The sequence below is a fragment of the Equus caballus genome, chromosome 6 (genome assembly GCF_041296265.1).
Source record: "Equus caballus isolate H_3958 breed thoroughbred chromosome 6, TB-T2T, whole genome shotgun sequence".
Classification (NCBI taxonomy): Eukaryota; Metazoa; Chordata; class Mammalia; order Perissodactyla; family Equidae; genus Equus; species Equus caballus.
The window spans coordinates 92,213,255-92,235,182 of record NC_091689.1 but is presented as its reverse complement, the minus strand read 5'-3'; the positions used below and the strand labels follow the sequence as shown (position 1 = coordinate 92,235,182).

The following is a 21,928-nucleotide window of genomic DNA, read 5'->3' as shown; positions in this document are numbered from 1 at the left end:
CTGTCACTGCTGCTGGGGCACTTCATTATGGCACAGACACTAAATGCTCAGAACAGAAACCCATAGCCCCTTCTCGCTAATTATGAAAAATCAACTTATTTCTTCCCTCCTCAAGCATATAAAGATTTGGTATTTTCTGGTTTGTTAAAATATGTACACACACACACACACACACACACGTGTAGGGAGGATAACTCTATATAAAGACAGAGATTGGCGTGTGGTGAGCGGATGGAGTGGCAGGGACAGTAAAGTACCTCACAGCCTGTGTCAGGGCACTGGGTCACTAATTGAGTGCAAACCTTTGTTTTTAAATGTTGTTTATCCCCCTACAGGGCATACAAAACCATTGAGGATGATGACTTGAAGTTTCCCCTTATATATGGAGAAGGCAAGAAGGTAGGCACGTGCACTTCCCCGGGCCTGAGAGAGCAGGCTCTGTCTCCCCAGGGCCCCTGGCAATCTGTGTGTTCCACTCAGCAGCTCATGACTTTATGGCCTTGACAGCTAGAAAGAATATCACCTCCATCATCATTCAAACTTCCTGTCTCGAGGGTCCAGGGAGTGGCAGGGGTGGGGGTGGGGGCGGTGAGCACAAGGGACCAAAGGCGGTTCTGTAAAAATAACATTGCCCTTCTCACTTCATTTGGATAACTGTTTACAGTGTTTAAACATGACCACTTTCGCATACGTCATCTCATTGCGTATCTGACAACGAGCCATGAGGCAGGCAGAGCTGGTGTATCACATCCATTTGGTAGATGAGGCCGCTGGGACTCTGAGGTTAAAACTGCTCACGCGGTCACATAGGCAGGGAGAGGTGGTGCCAGATGTGGCGCCGTTACCCTCTGCCTCCTGGGGGGCTCTCTCTCCAGCAGAGAAGTTCAGACTTTGCAAGTCGGCTTCTCCACTAGCCCCATGAAGGGGATCCAGAGCTTCACCGTGATTAAGCTGTAGGATCAGACCAGAGCCCGGGCTGAGATGGCGAAGACTATCCATCACCAGCTCCGAGGGCCCCAGTCAGAATCCAACGCTGAGCAGCAGGCACATTGTTGAACCGAAGGAAGGCTGTCCACCTTACAGTGGTCTCTGAGCAGAGACTGGAGGAGGCTGCAGCCCTGGGGCGGAGACAAGGAAGCTCTGAAGCCATTTCCCAGTAAGAACAAAGCCCTTCTGAATCATTGCATTCTTCCTCCGAACACAAATACATTTTAACGAGGTGCTGAGGGTTCCAATTAGAAGTGAAAAATGTGGTCACGTTAAGAAGAATCTTCAAATGAAATTTTTTTCAGCATTGGGTAGTTTTTATCAGGAAGAAGTGACTCATAAGTAAACCGAAGGACCTTTGGGCAGAACTTAAGTGTGTGTGTGCGCGCGCGTGCACTTCTGCGTGTACGTGTGAGAGGGAGACAGCACACACAGTTACGTTTGGGGCTCAGTGCGGCCCAGCAGTGATTTCAGTGGAAGAAGGCATTTCATGCAGGGAAATGAAACACGAATATCTGATCCACATGGGGATCATTTTTCAAACTAGCTTGCCCTTTCCTGGAGATGGACACCTTTCACCTCACCGTCCCTGGCTGAGAATCACACCTTTCAGGATGGTGGGCACCTTAATGCGGATCGCTCATCCATCAATGGCCCACACCTGCCGCTGTAGGTCTTAAGGGGCTGAGGTTCTCGTGATTACCCTGCTCTACCCAGCGAGCGGCCAGCGCAGGACCACAGCCTGTTATCTCTGTATCCCCAGCACCTGTCTAGCCTGGTACCTGACTCACGGCTGGTCTTCAATAAACGTGTGTGAAATATGCTCTTGAGTTATGGTCAGTGTGCTCTCCTTAGTGCAACAGGAAGACGGACAAATGTATTCTTCAAAGATTATCAGCAATAAGGTTTAAAGGAGCAAGGGTTTCCCAGATAGGCCAAAGGTCCCACTCACCGGGACATCACGTTCCTCAGGCATGTTAGTTCACTAGGGCTTTGACAGTTCTGTGACAGGCAGCGGGCAAGTTCCGTCATCGTACCCAATGACCTGTTTCAAAGCCACTGTGGCTCCAGTCTGCACCACCCCGTCTGAGAACTCTGATTTCCTGAGAAATCTTGACAACTGCAACACATCACTTCTGTCTAGCTCCTTTACAGGGGTTTTCTTTTTCCTCTCTGCACACACCCACCCAGAAGTTTCAGAATACTTCTCAGCTGTTACTTTTCATTTTATTCCTGCCAGTGCTTTTAAGGGCTTGTGTGGGTAACACCTATATACTTTGTAAATAAGTTCAGTAACTAGCAGAAACATCAGATTCCTTTGGTTCAAAACACCCACCTGTGCTTTTTCCAGCCCGAGAAGATGTCAGGGCAGGGAGGAGAGAGGAGGGCGGCCAAGGACTCAGAGTTTTCCCAGGTAGAGTTGAACACCTCCCAGCTCGGGAGGAGCTGCTCCCGCCTCCCAGCAGCACAGAGGTCTCGGCAGCCCGCCTGACCGCCGTCCCGGGGCTTCACATCTCGGGTCTGCACTTTACCTTCTTGACTCTGGCCTTTAAAAAGTGTGTCATGGTTTCATTTCCTCTTTGATGTAAACCTTCCCAACTTCTGATCTAAAACCAGCTCCAAAATGCACAACCTTTTTGGGAAACTAGGATGAAGATGACGGTAATGTGTTAGATTGTGATGTTTCTTAGCACTGACGTGCTATTCAAGCAGTAGAGTGAGTATTCAAGCTCGGGTCTTTGAACCGCGATGCTCCACTGGGTGTGTCATTGATGATCCACGTGTAGGCTGTTGGGCTTCATTCCACCCAGAATGACTTTGACTCCATCCCTCTGCGTTCACCTGTCTCGATGCTGCCCATCCTTCTGCACAAGAATTTAGTGCCGTCTCCTCCAGGGAGCCTTCTCAGCAGAATTGTTAGCTCCTCTCAACTCAGAACGCATTGTTTCTGTCTTTCAGCACGTGGCTATATTTTATATGTTGTTAGATGTACCTCTTCTCTCCTTTATTATAGTAGGGACAAGCCTTAGACATTCATCCCCTGCAACGCGGTGTCTGCACGTGGTAGCTGCTCAGTGAGTGTGTGGGTGAATCAGATCTGTGGCACCCCCGCAGACATTCAGGCTGACTGAGCAGGCTGTAGGATAATAGTATTGCTTCCACAAAGCGTTCAGAAAACCCTTTAGAGAAAGCGTACAGGAGGTGAGGGGGTGAGGGGGTGGGGTGTGGGCCCTGAGGTCTCTGTGGAGTTGCAGCATTTTGATGTTTTGTTCCTTTCTGCCCAGAGGGAACTTGTTGGGGATGTTAGCAGGAGAGGTTACAGAGTTGCTAATGGTTTATTTTCTCCAGCCATAAAGTATAATATAGGAGCCTTGGGAGGGTGGGAGCTGCCTCTATTTTACATCTTTTAATAGTGCTTATCAAGGGACCAGAGGCACAGCTGGTGTTCAAATACTTGTAGAGTGGGTTTGTGACAGAGGATGGGTGGATGGATGGATGGGTCAGTCGATCCCGTTGGGTTTGCTCTGAACTGGTTTCAGTGGCCATCACGTCACGCATGTATTGGATTTAGTTTATTGGACACGCTTCCCTCCAGTCTCTACGAAAGAAAGCTGGAGAGACAGCCGCAGCCCATGAGACTTAAGAGAGGGGGGGATAGCCCCTCCTCAAGGACAGAGGTGATCTCGGTGAGCCCTGACTTGGAAACAACGACCCACCATCAGTTACCAGCAGGGGCACAGAGAGGGGCAGGAGGAATTGGAAAATTACTGCTTCTCTCTTAGCCCATGGCGGCTATATTGGGATGGGAATGCTTTCTCTGTATTGAGTGTTTCTGATGAACTTCTGCTTGTACTCCTAGGCCCGAGTAATGGCAACTATTGGAGTGACCAGGGGACTTGGGGACCATGACCTGAAGGTGCATGACTCCAACATCTACATAAAACCATTCCTGTCTTCAGCTCCAGAGGTACCGCATGAAGTTTTTGTTTCTATTTTGTACAATAAAATGTTTTCTGCATTATTCCTGCCATGACTCACACCCCATTCCCAGACAGTCCCCAGCTTATGTCACGTACTTCTGCAGTGTCTCTCATGTCTGTTTCTTTTTCCCACTCCATTCTCACTTTCTCTCCTGGTTCGTGCCCGCATTGCCTCCTGCCCGGACAGCTACAGGGCCCCCTAGCATTCCCTGCCTCATCGGGCCCTCCCACCTGTGGCTATCAGGCAAATTTTCCTGAACAACTCCCGTGACTCCTCTTTGCTCAGAAACCTTCAACAACAGCCCGTGGTTTGGAGAATAAAGCCCAGGTTCCTTGCTCGGCATTCGAGGCTTGTTATAATTTGGTCTAACTTTCTAATCTAATCTTTGTTCTGCTGCCACAGCCAGAATGAACTTGCTATTTCCTGTACGTGACCTTCAGTTTCCCATATTTGCTTAGAGGATTCCTTCTGCCTAGAATGCCCTACCTCCCCATCTTCAAAAATCCTGATTCTTCTTTTTCTCTAGGGTTTACCTCAAATGCTTCTCCTGCAGAGACTTCCCTGACGTCTCCCCTCCCCCAACTGGAAGTAGGGTCTCTTCTCCAGATGGGCAGAGAGCACCTGCGTCTTATGGCACAGTCGTTCATATCTATACCTTATTCCCTCGTAGATTTTAGTTATCTGGAGAGCTTGTATCATTCAGTTGATGTTTGGAGAAATTAATTGAAAAACAAGTTGGTCATATATTTGGTTAAAAATATATGGTTAAAAATATTTGGTTAAAAAATCGTGTTTCTTATAATACAGTAAACAATATCAGGTTCTATTTCAGAGTATATCATTTAGAAAAGATTTTGCTTCTAAGTTATAGAAAAATCTAACTAATAGTTTAGGCATATATTTTTCTCACATAATAGGGAGGCTGGAGTTTGGCAGCAGCTAGTGTTGGTGTAGCATGTCCAATGTGCCAGGGGTGGCACGCCTGCTTCTCTGACTTTCCCTCATTGTTTCAAGATGGCAGCAGCAGCTCCAAGCCTAACATTTTCATGCAAGGCAGGAAGGAGGGGCAGCCTGTCAACCCCAGCAGATACTCACTTGCATCTCATTGGTCGTAACTGTGTCACACGACCTCCCCTAGTTGCAAGGAGGTTGGGAGAGAGACAGGACTTTAACTTTTCCAATTTCTATAGTAGAGGAGAGCCAGGGAGGGGTGAGTCGGGAACCAAGGGTCTTTGCGTCCTGTAATTAACTGTTAAGGCAGTGCCTTGCACTGGAAATGCCCAGAATGTTTAGACATCGCTCCATCTGGATGTTATTCCCAAGGGTAGGTGCCGTTTTAGTGAAGGCTTTTTTTGTTGGAGGAAACAGAAACCCACTCAAGCTAACTCAAAAAAAGGAGGTGTTTATTTTAATAACAGTGGAAGAGATGTTTATGATGTCCACAAGAAGAACCCTTGAATAGCCAGGCTTTATGAGAGGGTGGTTCTGGAATCCAGACAGCCCTGGAGAGCTTCAGCAGTGGCAGTCTGTCACCTTCATGAGCGTGTTCTGCCATTCATGTGGCCAGCCATGTTCCCTATGTCTCTTCTGCCAGTCAACCCAGTTTCTCACTCTCCTGATTCCAGATTACCAGGAAGGAATCTCCTTGGCCCAACTCACCTTTTATACTAGACCACAAGTGACATCCCAGTTTGTAGATTGCCCCTTCAGATTGTGTCCACTCCGGAACCACTGATGGGCACAGTCACCTAGGCCCAGCCTTTGGCAGGGCTGTGAGCCAGGGTAGTTTCTTTAGAGTCCTTTATTGCTGAGGCTGGCATCCAAAATACCTCCAGCCACGAAGAGGAAGAGCCCCCTGAAAGGGAAATCTCCAGTAAATATCAGGCATGGAAGACACACACATTTCCTGATGTCACCCAGGAGTTCAAGTGGGGTCAGCTTGGTGGAAATAATAATTACCATTCATCAAAAGGCTGCAAATGTCTCTCTTTTAGCCCCATAGCAGTTTGCATGGTGAGGACCATTACTACATAAAGCGTCTAGGGTTCCCCGGAAGCTGGTGGATCCCTGGTCCCTCTATTCTGACCAACGTCAGGACCCAGGAATTACTGCCGAAACCACTCTTGGCCAGAGAGAAACAATGAATGCTAGACTCATGGACTTCTATATTTCCCCCTTGGGAGAGAGGCATTTATCAGGCATATTAAATGGTGCCGTCACCTTTCTATTTTCCAAAAGGGATGGATGAAGTGTGACTCATGTTCCCAGGATGGAGGGTGGGGTCTTCAGGAAACACTAATTAACCATTTTGCTCCTTAAAGCAGAGCAAAAACCTCCTTATCATCCCCACCCCCATCCACACACACACATGCTTTCTAGATCAAGTGAGAAGTTTGGTGTGATTTGAAGGAGAATGATCCCTATGCAGTTTGATTATTGATCTTCCAATCACTCTGCTATCTTGGAAGAGATGTCAGTTTCAAACTGGGGCCCATGTGGGAGACTCCCCAAGGACCCCAGTCGGTTGATCAGAATCCTCATGTCACCTATTCTGGTCTGCAGGGAAGTGGGTTGGTTGGCTCAGCATTGGTGACAGACAGGGAGGACTGAAAAGAAAACCGGCAACCTCTAGGAAAGTGAAAGTGCTCTTAGAAGAGTTGTCGGGTCGAATAAAGTGTAGAGTTTTGATAATAACAGTAAAAAGTAACATTTATTAACTACCTAGTCTTGGCCAGACAACACAGTATGTTTTTGGGTTTTTTTTACACCCAGCATTCTCACTGAATCCTCACAACAGCTCTGTGAGGTCTGTGTGGTGATTCTATCCGTTGTACAGATTGGGAAACTGAGGCCCAGGGATGTGAAATCACTCCCCCAGGTTGTACAGTTATTAAGGAGCAGGATGGTCCTTGCATCCATCAGGGCCTGTAGCAGAGAGAAGCCAAGTTCCAGGACATTTCTTTGGACCATGTCCAAGGGGCCCACCGAGTACTGGATCGAGGGGCTCTGAAGAAAGCACCTTTATCCTGGGACCTCAGTGGCCAGAGTTTCTCAAGAGAAATTCTGCTAGCCGCAGACTGAAGTTCTCGAAAATGATGGTGTCGTAGAAAAAGTAATTAGGAAAGACAGCCATGGCCTTTCATGTATGCCAGGCCAGACGGAATTGTGCAAAATAAGATTGTGCACCTATAATTTAGCTTAATGGGTATGTAGTGTAGATCCCAAGATTCCTTTGCACGAGATTAAAAGTATTGTACATTTTAAGTGCTTCCAGATGGAGAGGGCTTAGCCAGAGCCAGGAAAGGGGGGAGCACGTTAGGGGGAAGAGGAAGAGCAGCTTGAATTGGCTACTAGGGAGGGTGCAAGGGGAAGGAAGATGGGCCAGGGAGCCCCATCCCCGGTCTCAAGGCAGAAACTCTTTTCCTGGGTGGCAGTGATAAAGTCAGACCCTAGACCAACAGCTAGGGGCTTCTCTTGGGAGCCCAGGAAGCCAGGTAAATTTATCGAAGTCATCTAAGGAAGAATAACTGCCCCCCTCCTGTCTGCATTCCCCCACCCTCCCCCAGCCCGCCCTGCCTTCTAACTGTGAGCTCCTAAGAACAGTCCCCTGCTATGCTTCATCTTGGCCAAGCCGGGATCTTTATTTCACATTTGGTTTCTAAATTTCAACCCCAGCTCAGTCTGGTAGTTTTAATGGTTGGGGGGGGGGGGGGGGGGGCGGGGGTGGGAGGATGTGATTTTGTTCTAAGAAAAAAGGCTCAAAAATCTTCTTGGAAATCAGCATTGTTCCCATTCATCATTGCAGCTCCTAATTCGATTTGATGAGTTAAATAAAAATAAATCAAAAACATGTGGATCACATTTACGTAAAAAAAAACGCACAGGGGTTTAAAAATTAGAGAAGGGTTTCTAGCCAAACACATTTTCAGTTTTGCTGAACACAAGGCGCTGGAAAAATCTCGAGTTTGCCAAACCCCAAGAGCGGCCGCCAGGTTTGCTGAGCCTCCCTCACATCTTCCGAGGTCTAAGGCAGGGATTTCCGGCCAAGAACCGAATTCCTCAGGAGGCCCCGTCAACCGAGCAAGGGCCTGGGGGTGGAGTGGGGGAGGCGTTGTGGCTATCCCCTGGCCCAGCACCCCGTTTCCTCCATGTAGCAGCGTAAGATATAGCCTCTCCCCACATCAGAGAAACAGCACCAGCCGGGGCTCCCATCCCCTTGCTCAGTGAAGCTCATCCTTGGTACCCTTTTTGATTGCATCCTGAAAGAGTTCAAGTGGAGAGGGGAAGGACCTGTGAACTCAGAGGCCCTGGAGCCTCTGCATCTTCTTTTCCAGCAGTTCCCACCCCCATCCGGCACACACATCGGGTCGTATTACTCACGCAGCTTGGGCCCGGCCTGCAGCCTAAACCTCCAGATGTTCTCCACTCTGCGCCCCTTTCTGGCCTGTGACAGGCCCTCCCTAGAGCTAGGATTCCTCTTAATGTCGCTCTAGCTTTCCGGCCTCCACTCCAACACCGTGCTGTTGCCTTTAGCCCCCTTTGGGGCTCTTGGAAGAATGAGGTCTTTTTCCGTATGGGGGCCAGTTTGCAAGGCCAGCCCCCTTCCGCCGAGACTGAACCACAAGGAGCCCAGTTTTCTCTCGGCTTCATTTTCCTTCTCCATAGTGTTCAAGATTCCTGTCAGCTGTTTTTTGTTTTTTTTTTTAAACTCCAGCTATCTCATTTAGCTCATTCTCGGTGTTTTTCATCTGGATATTATTTTTTCTTTCATCTGAAACAGCCTTCTCTGGACAGTCCATGAATGCCACCCCAGCACCAGTGTCACCCGTGCCCTGTGCAGGTGACTGCAGCCTGACTTCCCCTTCCTTCCGGAGAAGAGTTGGGGGGTGAAAATGCCTGTATAGACAAGGTGCTGGGAAAAGAGATGAGAACGTCTGTAGAAGTGCCTGGCCCAGGGTCTGGTACGTGGTCAGAGAGGGTCAGTAAATACTAGTCTTCCTCCCCACTGGCTTCTGGATGCCTTCATGCTGAGTGATTCCCAGTATTCACTTTCATATTAAGAGAGGGTGACTATTTGGTTTGGGAATCCCCCATTGTCTCCCATAAAAACATGAACGATATTTAAGATCTCACGCTGACATCTTAACATTTACCGTCTTCCAAGTCTTGGTAGCTTTTCATGCCCCAAGCCAAAATCCCATTTTGGGAAGGAGCATGTTTTATTGTATTGTGTACTTTCTGCAGCCTGGCCAATTCATGAAAAACAATACTGGCGCATAATAACATGGGGAAATGGCTGTGCTATATTAAGTGGAACAATATGGTTGTATATACAGAGCGATCATAAGTTGGTAAAAAAAGGTATATGCATGTGTATTCATATGTATGTATATACAAGTCTCGAAGGGAATTTTCTAAAACGGTGACAGTAATTATCTTTGGGTGTAGAGGTGGAAGAATTTGTCTGAAAAAATTCCCTAGACCCCTCAAAAATACCTTAGGAGATGGTGTGATGTCGTGGTTAGAAACTCAGACTGGTAATCAGTCTTGGCTTCAAGCTCTGTCTGTTCACTTACTGGCTGGGTGACTTGAGAAAGTTACTTTACCTAAATCTCAACTTCCTCTTCAATAAAAAAAGGGCAAAACGGTTGTTATACCCAGGAACCTAAGGAACAAATTAAATGACATATATAAATACTTAGCATAGAACCTGGCCTAATAAATATTAGCTGCTAGCTCGTCTTCCTAGTCCGTCAACACCATAAATTTCGCTGGCTCTTTACACAGACGTCATGAGTCCAATAGTGTTTATCAAGTAGAACACTGGGGAACACGTCCTCAAGGAATTAGAATTTGGGGCCAATTGGAAGGTGAGACTAGCCAAAGAATAATCAGCTATAAACCCTGTGATTCCTGCTTCCTAAGAGACGGGGAACTCAGAGAAGGGAGAGGGAACTATATCATCTGAAGAAAAAGGACAAGATAGGTAGGACAAGAAAAGAAGGAAGCAGAAGTGAGTCTGCTGTGAAGCAAACTTTCCTTATGGGGTCACTAAGTGTGGAAGATTGGCTTGAGGGCTATTAGCTCTAATAAAGCTAGTTATTATGGGGGCCCTCGAGCTGGCCCCAAGGCAGAAGATGAGGTCTTGGGCAAGGGCGTAGCGTGATCCGTGTGGCGGTGGGAGCCTTAGCCTGTAACGGCGGGTAGGTGGGGGAATGGAGGGTGGGGCGATGCAGACAGGGAGCTGTTGTAGGAACTGACTGTGTGTGGCAGGGAGAAGCTGAGCTGGGCAGGTGATTAGGAGCACTCAAAGGAGGCCCATGTGAGAGGCATTTCCAGAAAACAACATAGCGAGAACTGATGGCAGATTTGATTCAGAGTATGAAGCAAAGTGAAATTTTTAAAAAATTAAAGATGAACTTTGTTTTCTAGCCTATGAGAAAGGAAGAGTGTTGTTGCTTATTGGGGCTCTAAAGAGGAAAAATAATTGTATGCCTTTTTCCCTCTGAGTTTTCTGAAGCAATTAAAAAAAACCGACACAGGAGTCTGGAATGACAGTAACTTTGTAGCTAGTATGAAGTTAGACTGGAACCATGGTTTGGGTTTAAGGCCAAAATGGACTTCTGATTCCTCTCCTGCAGCCCCAAAATTGAACTTACCACTGGACAGCTGTGGCCTCTCATCTCCCCACCCCACGGAGGGAGGGTCTTCCTAGTGTTTGCCTGCTGGAGGACAGGAGCAGAGTGAGTAAGTGCTGCTTATGAACAAGCAGGGACCAAGGAGGAAACTCCAGAGGGCTCAATGTCCCATCCCACCAATCCTATAGGGAGAGGAGGCTGGAAGTGTTACATCGCAATGTAATAGCTTTGTGCCTTTGTTGACTGCAAAGCAAACCACCCCAAAACTTAGAAGCTTAACAGAACAATTTATTAGCTGTCCTAGTTCTGTGTGTTGACTGGGCTTGGCGGGGTGTTTCTCCCTTTGAGTTTCTCACGTGGTCACAGTTGGATGTCAGTTGGGACTAGACTCATCTGAAGACTAGATGAGCTGGAAGTCCAAATGGCTCACTCAGATGGCTGACGGCTGATGTCGGCTATCAGCTGAGAGAGTCCAGCCAACGTAGCTACATATGGCCTCCCCATGTTGTTTCGGCTTCTCATAGCATGGCGGATGGATTCTGAGAGAAAACATCCCAGGCAGAAGCTACCAGACTTTTTAAGACCTAGCCCCAGAGGTCCCAGAACATCACCTCTGCCACATTCTAGTGGTCAAGGAAATCACTGAGGCCGGTCCATATTCGAGGAGAGGGGAATTGGAATCCACCTCTTGATGGGAGGAGCAGTGTGCCTGTACAGGGAGGGAAGGCATTGAAGGCGGCCGTGTTGGCGCCTCTACCACTGCCTTCCTGGAGAAGTGCCCTCCTTGCTGTGACTTCTTGAAGATTAAAGTAATAATCATCTGTCTTTCCAGTGCAAACTAATAGAAGTCGATGAGTTAGCTGTTTAGTTAGTTAGTTAAGAAAGGAAATCTAGTTAGCAGTGTAGAGGCAGATTTACAAAGAAGCTAATTAAAACTAAGTATCAGGACCCTTCACTCAGACCAGCCCTTACTGAATCCTGGTTGTTGCTGGGAAACGTACAATGTTCTAGATGGGGAGGAGAAGCAAGGTTAGAATCAGGAACCATTTCTTTGCATACATTCTCAAAAGAAAAGGACCTCAGTTTCCAAGCTGCCAGTAATTTGTTCCAATTTCTTTTCTCATTCTTAATAAACATTCACATTAGTATCTAAGTTTGTTTTCATAATTATTTCTGTATCTTTTCCTTAGAGAGCTCCCAAAATTTTATAAACTTTAGGCCTCACAAACTGGGGATCCCCCTGTACAAAGGGAAAATAATGCGCTCTAAGCATTCTTTGATATTCTAGAGCAGTTGTGTTGGCAGTTTTCTTTTTTCCCCCAAGTTTTATTGAGATGTAATTGACATATAACATTGTGTGAGTTTAAGGTATACGATGTGTTGATTTGATACACTTACATATTGCAAAATGAGTGCCACCATAGTGTTAACTAACACCTCCATCACGGCACATAATTACCATTTCTTTTTTGTGGTGAGAACATTTAAGATCTATTCTCTTAGCAACTTTCAAGTATATAACACAGTATTAACTATGATCTCCAGAACTTACCATCTTATACCTGGAAGTTTGTACCCTTTGACCAACATGTCCCCATTCTCCCCAGCCCCCAGCCCCTGGTAACCACCATCCTACTGTTTCTATGAGTTCCGCTTTACTGGCAGTGTTCTCAATCTCCTCTCAAGTCCCACACATCTGTCTTCTCAGTTGGGCTGATGCACTCTTGGGGGCTGCACACTCCCCTCCCACCACCACCACCACTTTGAATATGTCTGGGGAGTGTACAGAAGCTGTTTTGTTTGATTCCGGTACTATCTGACCTGACATAGGAGAGACTTCATGGCTTGGCCTATCCATCTGCCTCTCTAATCTTGAGTCTAGCTGTAAAAGTCACTTGTATACATCTGTGTGTCATTTATGTGGATTGTTCCCATTGGACAGTGACTTGAGATTTGCTAACCAGCTATTTGAATCTGAAATTTACTTTGACACACCCCAGAAAAAACTAGCTTGGCAACTCATAAAACTCATGGTCACACAAAGGAAGCCAACCTGTATGTTGAGTCAAACATTTCCTGTCATTGGAGATTGTTTCCAAGGGAATCCCACAGTTGACCAGGGGTGATCGTGTCTCCTCTCCTAAGGCAAGATACACAGTGACTTGCTCACTTGAGATCCCTGAAATCCTGCCACTGTGAAGAGACAGGTGAAGTAGTAACAAGTTGTGGTTATTTCTAGTCCCAATGGCCACAAGTAGCAACTCCAAGAATAATGAGTAGTAGTCATTTCATTATTTGTACTTCAGGTGACCAGGACATTTTTGAGAGTCAAAGGAGGCACTCTTAATAATTATGCTGGGAAAACAGGCAAAAACCTAAACTCTCTCAGGCAAACAGGGATGTATGGTCACTCAGTATGCCTCACCTGCCTCCCCAGTAGATTTGACATGAGAGTCCATCCACACTGCACCCACATCTGTCACTCAGAGACTGAGATATCTTCTGATCTTTATGTCTGTAAATGGGCATTTTAATGAACACAGACCTATTCCTCAAATAATTAATGAGCTAGATTCAAGCCCATTTGTTCACTGATTCATTCACTGAGACTTTGATTCCGTGGTGAGCCAGCCATTGGAAGCCCAGGGGAAAGACTAGATTGTGGGACTGCCCCAGCACACAGAGGACATTCCTCTCTAGAGCTCGCCTCACCAAGTTGTCAAGTCCCAGGCATTTGGGACAACTTCGCACTACCTGATGTTTTAACTGGTTTAGAAACTTTTCCAGCTATTAGAATGTATCCACCCTCCAAAGTCAAATGTTTATTTTGTCTGTAGTCTGCAAAAGAAAAAGCAAACCCTCAAGGATATCTGTGGTATATTTCAAGTATAATATTGCCACAGCCAAAACAACCTGCTCCTTTTGGGTAGCATGAGCCGCCGACATTTTTGTAATACTTAAATGTCCCTTGATTCATTTACAGTCAAATACTCTGAGGTCATGTGGTCAGTCCATCCAGGTCTAACTCATGCTATGATGAAAGAGTCGGAGAATGTTAAGAGCCATAAGCATCCCAAGTGGCCGCCCAGACCTAACCTTTCATTTCACAAAGGGAGGCACTAAAGATTTGAGAAGTCATGCCTCATCCCTCACCACTTCCCAGTGGAAATCCAGTACTTTGGCCAAACCAAACCGTAAAGCCACTCAGGCACACTAGCCCTCTCTCACGTCCCCAGGCTTTGACCCCTGCCTGACCCTCTACATGGAAGGCATGTGATGTCCAACTCCTCCTCCCTGACAGTCTCCATCTGTTGAATCATTACTTCTTCATGCAGCGTTCCCAGCAGCTGGTCAATAGACTTGGAACATGTGAATGTGCGAAGTGGTTTTGCCTCACTGCTAAGGGGCAGAGGTGGGTCTCACACCCAAGTCTCTGCCACCAAATTCAGTATGTGTTTCATGACATCATGTCGTGTAGGTGGGATGACAGCACAGAATTTGGATGCAATCTTGTTGGCCTGCCAGATTGCCAATATTGAAATCAGCTACTTGGTTTATAGACCACAAGGAAACAAGCTGGAGCTTTATTTTCTTCTGGTATAAGTAGTATGTTCAGTGTTTTAGAGGGTGAGCTTTCGGGTAAGCCACCTGGAGCAGAGAGGACACGACTTTGTACTGTCCTCATTTTCCACCACCTGCTGGCAGCCTTTACCTTGGGAACCACCTGGCTTTTCTGCCGAGAACACTCCTGAGAGTCCCTATCACTGTTACCTTAAATGAGACTTTTGGAATTAAAACCCAGTTCCCTTGAGCCCACTCTGACTCAGCTCCTTCCACCAGCTAGCTTACTGTCAGGGGTATGGCCCTGAGATCAGTGCCATAAAAAACAGCATGTGGCACACCGGAATCTGTAATTCCCTTCCATATTCTCTCATCTGATCTCGACAACAGCTTTGTGGGAGAAGCTGAGCAGGTGTAATAATATTTGTTTTGGTTTTCTTAGTTTTTTTTTCAAATTTTTAACGATGACTTTAGAGCTGAGAAAATAGAGAGCTAAAGAAAATAAATGGCTTGTCTCAAGTCCTAAAGCTGGTGAGAAGCAGAGACCTGAAGGTGGGGGCTTCTGACCCCCGGCAGCGCTCTCACTCCTCCAGAAAGCCAGCCTGAGCTGTGGGACCCATTGTCCTACACTGAGTCTTTCAAGGGAAAAAAGGTTTGGAGAATTTGCTGAGCTGATAAAGATGTAAAAGCTGTGAGGGCATCCTAGAGAAGCAGCTGAGATTTGGCAAATGGAAGAATTAATGGACTCTTTTTAAAGGTAGCTTCAAGAAGCCAGCGTCAGCTTACAGTCGTGTAAGCTCTCTTAACATGCCACGGAAATTCCACCAGTAATAGAGCAAAGATGTGAGCACGCGTTCGACAGATGCTGAGACAGCAGCCCGCGGCTGAGCACTAAGTGGAGGTGCTGTGTGAAGAGTTGCTTGTCACAGGCTCCCATGTGAAATAGGTGCCCGGTGATGACATTAGGGACTTCTCTGAGTACTCCGCAGCTGAGGGCCCTGCGAGAGCAGTCAGCACATGGCTGGTTCAGGTTCAAGGGCACGTGAGCCAAGGCTCGTGTGTGCCCCAAGACTTCTTCCTGCTCCCTCCCTAACACTGATGGTTTTGTTGGTTCGCTGCTCCACTGAGGACAGGGGAAGAAAGAGAAGGAGACTGTTACTTCTGTTAAATATCAGCGCATTACGTTTGGGTGACGCTTGAGAGTGTTGGAATTAACAAGCTAAATCTGTTGGGTCACCGTGAGATTAGAGGGTCTTCCAAAAGGATCTTCAATGTTGAATTTTTCCTCCTCTCTTCTTCCGCCATTTATTCTTTGTCTCAGTAAGTACGTCCTGAAGACCTATCATGATTTACACTATGAAAGATACGGCTAGGCCCACAGGAGAAATGCAAAATGGGATCTCTGGCCTCCAGAAGTTGAATTTTGGGGGGAAGACAGATGACCAACTCACTGGGTGTTCTCTGTAAGCAGGACATAGGTGAGTGTCCAACTCAGGAAATGCTGCCCTTGGTTATACATTGAGTGGTTACTGCGTGCTCTCACTTCTGCGCTCTGTTCTGGGGACAGAAACAAACAGGACAGCTCAGCCCTCACCCCTAGAGGAGCTCATCACCTGGTACAGTGTTTTCAAGGTGAGGCTCCCCCACCACTCACAGTGGAATTGCCTGGCCCTTGTTTAAAGAGGCTGATGCCTGGGCTCAGACCTACACAATCAGGATTTTTAAAGGTGGACCTTGAATCTTAGTATATTTAATTAGCACCCCATGTGATTCTTAAATACATTAAAGTTTGAGAATTGCTAATCTTGTGGAAGAGACAGACAGGCAGACCCAGACTGGCACAAATAGGTAACTCTGTGTTAGTGGACGTCAAAGGATTGTGACCGCAGAGGACCAGGGGGCAGAAGGGAAGATGCTGTCTTTGGTCTTCCTCTGGATTGCCTTGGGGGCAGAGGGCGGCATCAGGCGCCCCTCGTGCTGCTGCTTCACCACCAGTCTAACAGCGTCCACACACTCTTAATCCAGAGGAGTGAGGGTGGCCGAGGGAAGGAAAGGGAGGCACAAGAAGGGACCTCATTTGGTCAGATCTCTGTTCAGATGGTGCCTTCCCAGAGAGGCCACCATAACCACATCTTCTAAAATGACTCTCTCGTCACTCTCCTTGCCCTGCCTGATTTTTCTTCAGAGCACCTGTTGTCTTCTGACTCTGCAATTTATTTGTGTGTCCACCTCATCTACTAGTGTAGAAGTTGTGAGAGACTTTGTCACTTTTGTCCACAGCTGTATCCTCAGTGCCTGGGAAGGTAGTGGGCACATCGTCAGAGCTCAGGAAACTTGGAAGGAAGGCTCTAGGAGGATGCACAGATCCATACAAGCCCGTCTCTCAGCTGCTCACATCATACTGCTCTGAGAAACTGCAAGGATCTCAAGGATTCCTGTGGCCTCTCCCTTTCTTGGCAGATGGGAACATGAGAAGGAGCCACTAGCAGCCCTGACCATGTTCTCCAGCTCCCCTTCAGACCCAAGAGTCTGCATAGTACCTCCCCCCACCCAATGCCCGCAGAGACTCTCCTCCTGATGTCTCCGTCCTAGGGAGCCTCAGAGCCCATTAGTTTGATGTGAAGCTTCCTGGAACATTCAGAAGCTATTTAAGGAATGGAACAGGGAACTTTGGGGAGGCGAATGTGGTCTGATTGCAGAGGGCCCACGACAGCTTCGGGGAGGGAAGGTCAGGTCTCCAGGGCCCGCTGGAATCCTTTGAAGCCCTTGCCGCTGGCGAGGACAAGCGTGCGGCGGGAAGTCTTGCGCGGCAGTCCAGTTTTTCAGAAAGCATTTTCACAAAATGTTCTGAATCACAGGTTAATGTATAAGACGAGAGTTGTAAGTGGAAAGTTGGCAAAGCCCGTTGGAAATTGGCTAAGGGGCAGGAAACAAAGGGCAGCAGTAAAAACCTAAAAGGATGTTAATTGGGGAGTGCCTCGGGGAATAGGGTTGAGACCAGCTTTTTATTATTTACATAAAAAGTAGTTGGAGAAGGGTTTTGAAAGGGATTTTCATGTTGGCTAATGAAACTGCATTAGAGCGCTGTGTGGAAACGCGAATAGTGGAATAAGGGAAGGATTCAATTTACTGACAGAATTGCAGAGGAACATTTCCTAACCTGTTTCTCTTTATCAACCCATACCCATTCTGTTGGCCAGATTTCCATTTGAGTAGTGGGCAGGACAATTTCAGCTTAAACGACTCATATCTCCACATTTTGGGGGCCAACAGAAAGCACTTGGAGAGATTTTTGGCACCCTACACACAGGCCAGTCCTGAAATTAAATGGATGTTATCTTCAGAGCTAGAACGTTCTCTTTTGGAAAGAGCTGGAAGGCAGATGGAATCTCCTTTTTAGCTGCAAGAATAACACTGGGCCACCTGACATCCACATCTTCTTTTACTGAACATTTTCCGTCCTGTGCAGCTCAAATTATCACAGAAACTTATTGTAGATGTACCCCAAGAAGAAGCTCGCAGTCTCTCCGAAGCAAAGTTATCGCACGCTGGAAGTGACAACACAGTGAGCCAGGACTTAAAGTTGGGAGCCCAGGAGTGACATCTGCTCTTTTATCTAAAGCCTTGCCAGGGGGATAGTCCATATAGGCATCTTGAGGCCACTGAGCCCTTGATTTCCTTGATACAAACCAGTAGGAATCCTCTATGGCCGTGGTGCTCAAAGTGTGGTCCATGGACCTGCAGCATCAGCATCACATGGGAGCAAGTTAGAGATGCTGAATCAGAACCTGCATTTTGGTGGGATCCCCAGCTGATGCCTGTGTGCACTAACATTTGAGAAGCACTGCTGTAAGACACCCGGGAACCACAGAAAATAAAGCAAAGAGGATTTGGTTGCTTCTGTAGAGTAAAAACTGAACCACATGAGTTCAGTGGTCTAAGAGAATTCTGGCATTTGGGACTTTCCAGTCTGCTGTAAACTTAAGATTCTCACTAGTTTTCTTTAATTTGGCCACATCAGGCACAGTGCCTTCCCTAGAATGTAAACTTGTCCTGAAGTGAACATGCCTTTTGAGAAAATGTTAAAGCCAGTCCATTATACCCCTAGTGCTCCTCCTGAGTGTGGTCCGTGCCGTCGGCCATTAGCTACTTGTTACCATCTGGTTCACGGGCCACACAGGCCTGGCACCTGGAGGCTGCTTTTCATTTGAGTTCGTTTTCCAGAGGCTCTGGAGGTAGGTGTGGGGCATTTTGTTGTTTTCTGCTGCTGGGTGTAGGCTGTCAGTCCATAGGACCCGCCCTGTGTCGGGGCATCACTGGCTGGGGCAAACCTTTCTGAAACATAAAAGGCTTGGCTTCAAAGATGCAGATCTGAACAGTCTGTAGGCCTCTTAGAATGGTACTCTCTCCAGATCTGCGATGACGTGACGATGACTGCGTGATGGGGCACACAGCTGCTCACATGGCACCCCCTCCTCCCACCCCCTTTCCTCTCGACCTACATCTTTCACTCAGACCTGCTCTTCGAAAATAGGATGGAGCAATGAGGGGGCTGAAGGAGCTGGAAGACTACGACACTGACCTGCCTTTGTCCTCAGCTCAGGAGGTGGTGGAGGCAGGGGCTAGTGCTGCCAACTTAGCAGAGAACAGCGATGAAATCCCCACTCTTCCTCCCTCTGCCCCTCTAGAGGCGGGGGACACAGAATGGTGGCCTAACCCAAAGAAGGCTTGATTTTTATTCTTATTAGCTTTGCCAAGGTTGCTGTGTTCTTTTCAAAGAGTTTAGGTGATGTTGAAAGATCCAGGTCATTCCAGGTGCTAGAGATGAGGAAAGACTTTGAGTTTGCCAAGACACACTTTGGAGAGTCAGACCTAGCATGTGTCCTCTGTAATTTAGGCTAGATCGAGCATACTTTAGGCTCCTCAAACCTGAGCATAGTGTCAGAGCCCCTCCTTATCTGAGATGGGTCCAGCCCCTTGGGCCTCAAACAGGTAAGCCAAAAGGTGACTCAAGTGAGCCTGTTGAATAAAGTGTCCCCCAGTCCTAGACAAATACACGCATAGCAGCTGTGGGGGATCTTAGACGGGCCTCGTCTCCTCCCAGAGCGAGAGCTCAGAAACAGGGAAATCTGCTCTCCATCTTCGTGCTCAGAGCACCTGGCACAGAGCAGGCCCTTAATAAATGTCTGTGGGATGGACGGGCAAAGAAAGCAAGGGTCCAGCCTCTGGCTGCTCTTCTGGCTAGCGCAGTGTCCAGTGTAAGTCCTTGTTCCTGCTATATCTCAGGCATCACATTTTCACTTAATTTCTTCCTTGTCAACTACTAAGCCCACCTTTTGGGCCCCATATGTCTGTACAGCAAGTCTCCAAAGGAGGCCACCCCTAAACACAAAGCTTGCTGCACAGTCAAGTACCTTAAGATGCACGCCTAAAACACCAGGCTGGGCAGGAGAAGGGAAGGGAGATGTGAAGCCAGTCTGTTGGAAGGAGTAGCATGCTCCCAGCTTCTTAAGCAGGAGTATCCCTGTTCTTTTCAGGTAAGAATCTACGATCTCTCCAAATATGAGCATGGAGCAGACGATGTGCTGATCCTGGCCACGGACGGACTCTGGGATGTCTTATCAAATGAAGAAGTGGCAGAAGCAATCACTCAGTTTCTTCCTAACTGTGATCCAGATGACCCTCACAGGTTTGTGCATTTCTGTGATTGTAGGCTTGCTCCTCAAGCAGTTTTTCATGATGTGACTGAAATAAATAATAATCATGCAGTTTTCATCATCTATGATTTCTGGTCAAGCTGAGATGGATGGTTTAGGAGCCAAACCGCAGAAGGGACTACACTTCTTATTAGAGGTACTTTCACAGTCTAATAGAAACCCCCCTGAAATGGAACCGAGATGCAAGGGGTAAAGAACTTGATTTGTGAGGTATTTCAGTAGCATACCTTTCTCACTGTTTCCTTCACATCTTCCAACGTGGGAATAATCCAATTTATAGAGCAAATGCTCCCAGCATTGACTTTCATCCATTGGGAAATTTTCCTTTGAGAAACATTGGGAAAGGAGAGAGATTACAGTGGGTATTCCCTTATAGCATAACGGCATGTAAATATCCCAAACAACCCTGGGTCACTCTCAGAAATAAACAGAAATCCCCCTGGAGAAAGGCAGCTTTCACTTAGAACATAGGAGACAAGTTGCCGTGAGTAAAAGCCAGCACAAACAACAGACAGCAGAGTTGGACCTCTAAATACTTTGTTCTTGAATTTATCAGTCAAAGATATAAATAAATATTTTAACATGTTTCAGAAATGTTTTAAAAAGTACTGAAGATATGAACAAGGACAAGAGACTATAAAAATGGCTGCATGGGTTTTGAAAATAAGGAAATGGAATCTCTGGAGATGAAAAGTATAAAAATATGAATTAAAAATTCAGTGGATTAAACAGATTAGAGACAGTTGAAGAGAACACTGGTGAACTGGAAAATTGATCTGCATAATCCAGACTATAGCTCAGAGAGACAAAGAGAGATTAAGAAACTAAGAGGATGACCTAAGATGCTCTAAATAAAATTTCAAAAGGAAATACTATAGAAGATGAGGAGAAGAAAAAGTTCCAGACTTGCTGAATGATGCTACGTCTAAGATCCTGAAAGCCCAAAAAAATCTCAAGCAGAAGAAATAAAAAGAAAATTACAAGTAGGTATTTAATAATGAAACAGAAGAACTTTAAAAAAACAAAAATATATTAAAAGCAGCCAGAAAGAAGAAAAACACAGATAAGTAAGAATAGCATTTAGAATGACAGCTGACTTTTCAAGAGCACATTAGACGCCAAAGACAGTGGAATGCTATCTTCAGTTGTCTAAGAAAAGAATAACTGTCAACTTTTAGATTTTTTTTTTTGAGGAAGATTGGCTCTGGGTTAACATCTGTTGGCAATCTTCCTCTTTTTGCTTGAGGAAGATTGTTGTTGAGCTAACATCTGTGCCAGTCTTCCTCTGTTTTATGTGGGACACCTCCATGGTGTGGCTTAATGAGCAGTGCTAGGTCTGTGCCTGGGATCCGAACTGCAAACCCCAGGCCCCCAAAGCAGAATGTGCAAACTTAACCACTACACCACTGAGCTGGCCCCTAGAATTTTTATATGTAGTAAAAATATCAATAAAGAAGATGAAGTAAAAACATTTTCAGGCAGAATAAAAACTGAGGGATTTTACTGCCAACCAACTTCCTCTGAAGAAAATTCTAAAGGATGTACTCAGATAAGAAAAGGAAATGATCCCAGATGGAAGATCTGAGAAGTAAGATGGATGGTGGATTATTAAGCTAAGATATTAGTAAATATGTAGGTATGTTTAAACATACATTGACTATGTAAAACAGTAATAAGGATGTCTAATGTGTGGTATTAAAAACGATAGAATTAAAATGCTGAATAAAAGTAGCATAATAAATTAGCAAGGGGAGATAGTATCAGCTGAAGTATGCTATGGTTCCACTTGAAAACAGGTTGAAAGTGTTTAACTTTAGACTTTAAGTAGATGTGTTTAAATAGCTAAGAAAACTAAAAAAATAGTATAACTTTGAAACTTTCCCTCAAGAAAATCCATATGGTATTAAAAACCAAACTTCTAAACAACTTCTTAATAAAAAAATATATAATAAAAACTAGAAATTACTTTGGCCTAAACAATAATACTATATATCACAACTTTAGGGGCTGGCCCGGTGGCATAGTGGTTAAGTTTGTGTGCTC

General features: G+C 46.3%; 1 protein-coding gene and 1 long non-coding RNA gene across 3 annotated transcripts in view; one reads left to right on the top strand and one right to left on the bottom strand.

The window, feature by feature from the left end:
* Positions 1–21,928, top strand: part of PPM1H (protein phosphatase, Mg2+/Mn2+ dependent 1H) — a 231,100-nt gene that overhangs the window by 189,355 nt on the left and 19,817 nt on the right. Inside the window, exons 7-9 of one of the 2 annotated variants that reach the window (XM_023643925.2) lie at positions 336–399; positions 3,848–3,955; positions 19,706–19,857. In XM_023643925.2, the coding sequence (XP_023499693.2) occupies positions 336–399; positions 3,848–3,955; positions 19,706–19,857 (324 nt within the window). Of the gene's footprint in view, positions 1–335; positions 400–3,847; positions 3,956–4,495; positions 4,742–19,705; positions 19,858–21,928 lie in introns of those variants that run through there. The other variant, XM_023643926.2, reaches the window with a different exon arrangement.
* On the bottom strand, positions 5,356–8,646 carry LOC138924849 (uncharacterized). Its single transcript, XR_011440167.1, has 2 exons — positions 8,350–8,646; positions 5,356–5,824 (listed from the first exon to the last, which is right to left on the bottom strand). It is a non-coding gene; the product is annotated as an uncharacterized lncRNA (long non-coding RNA).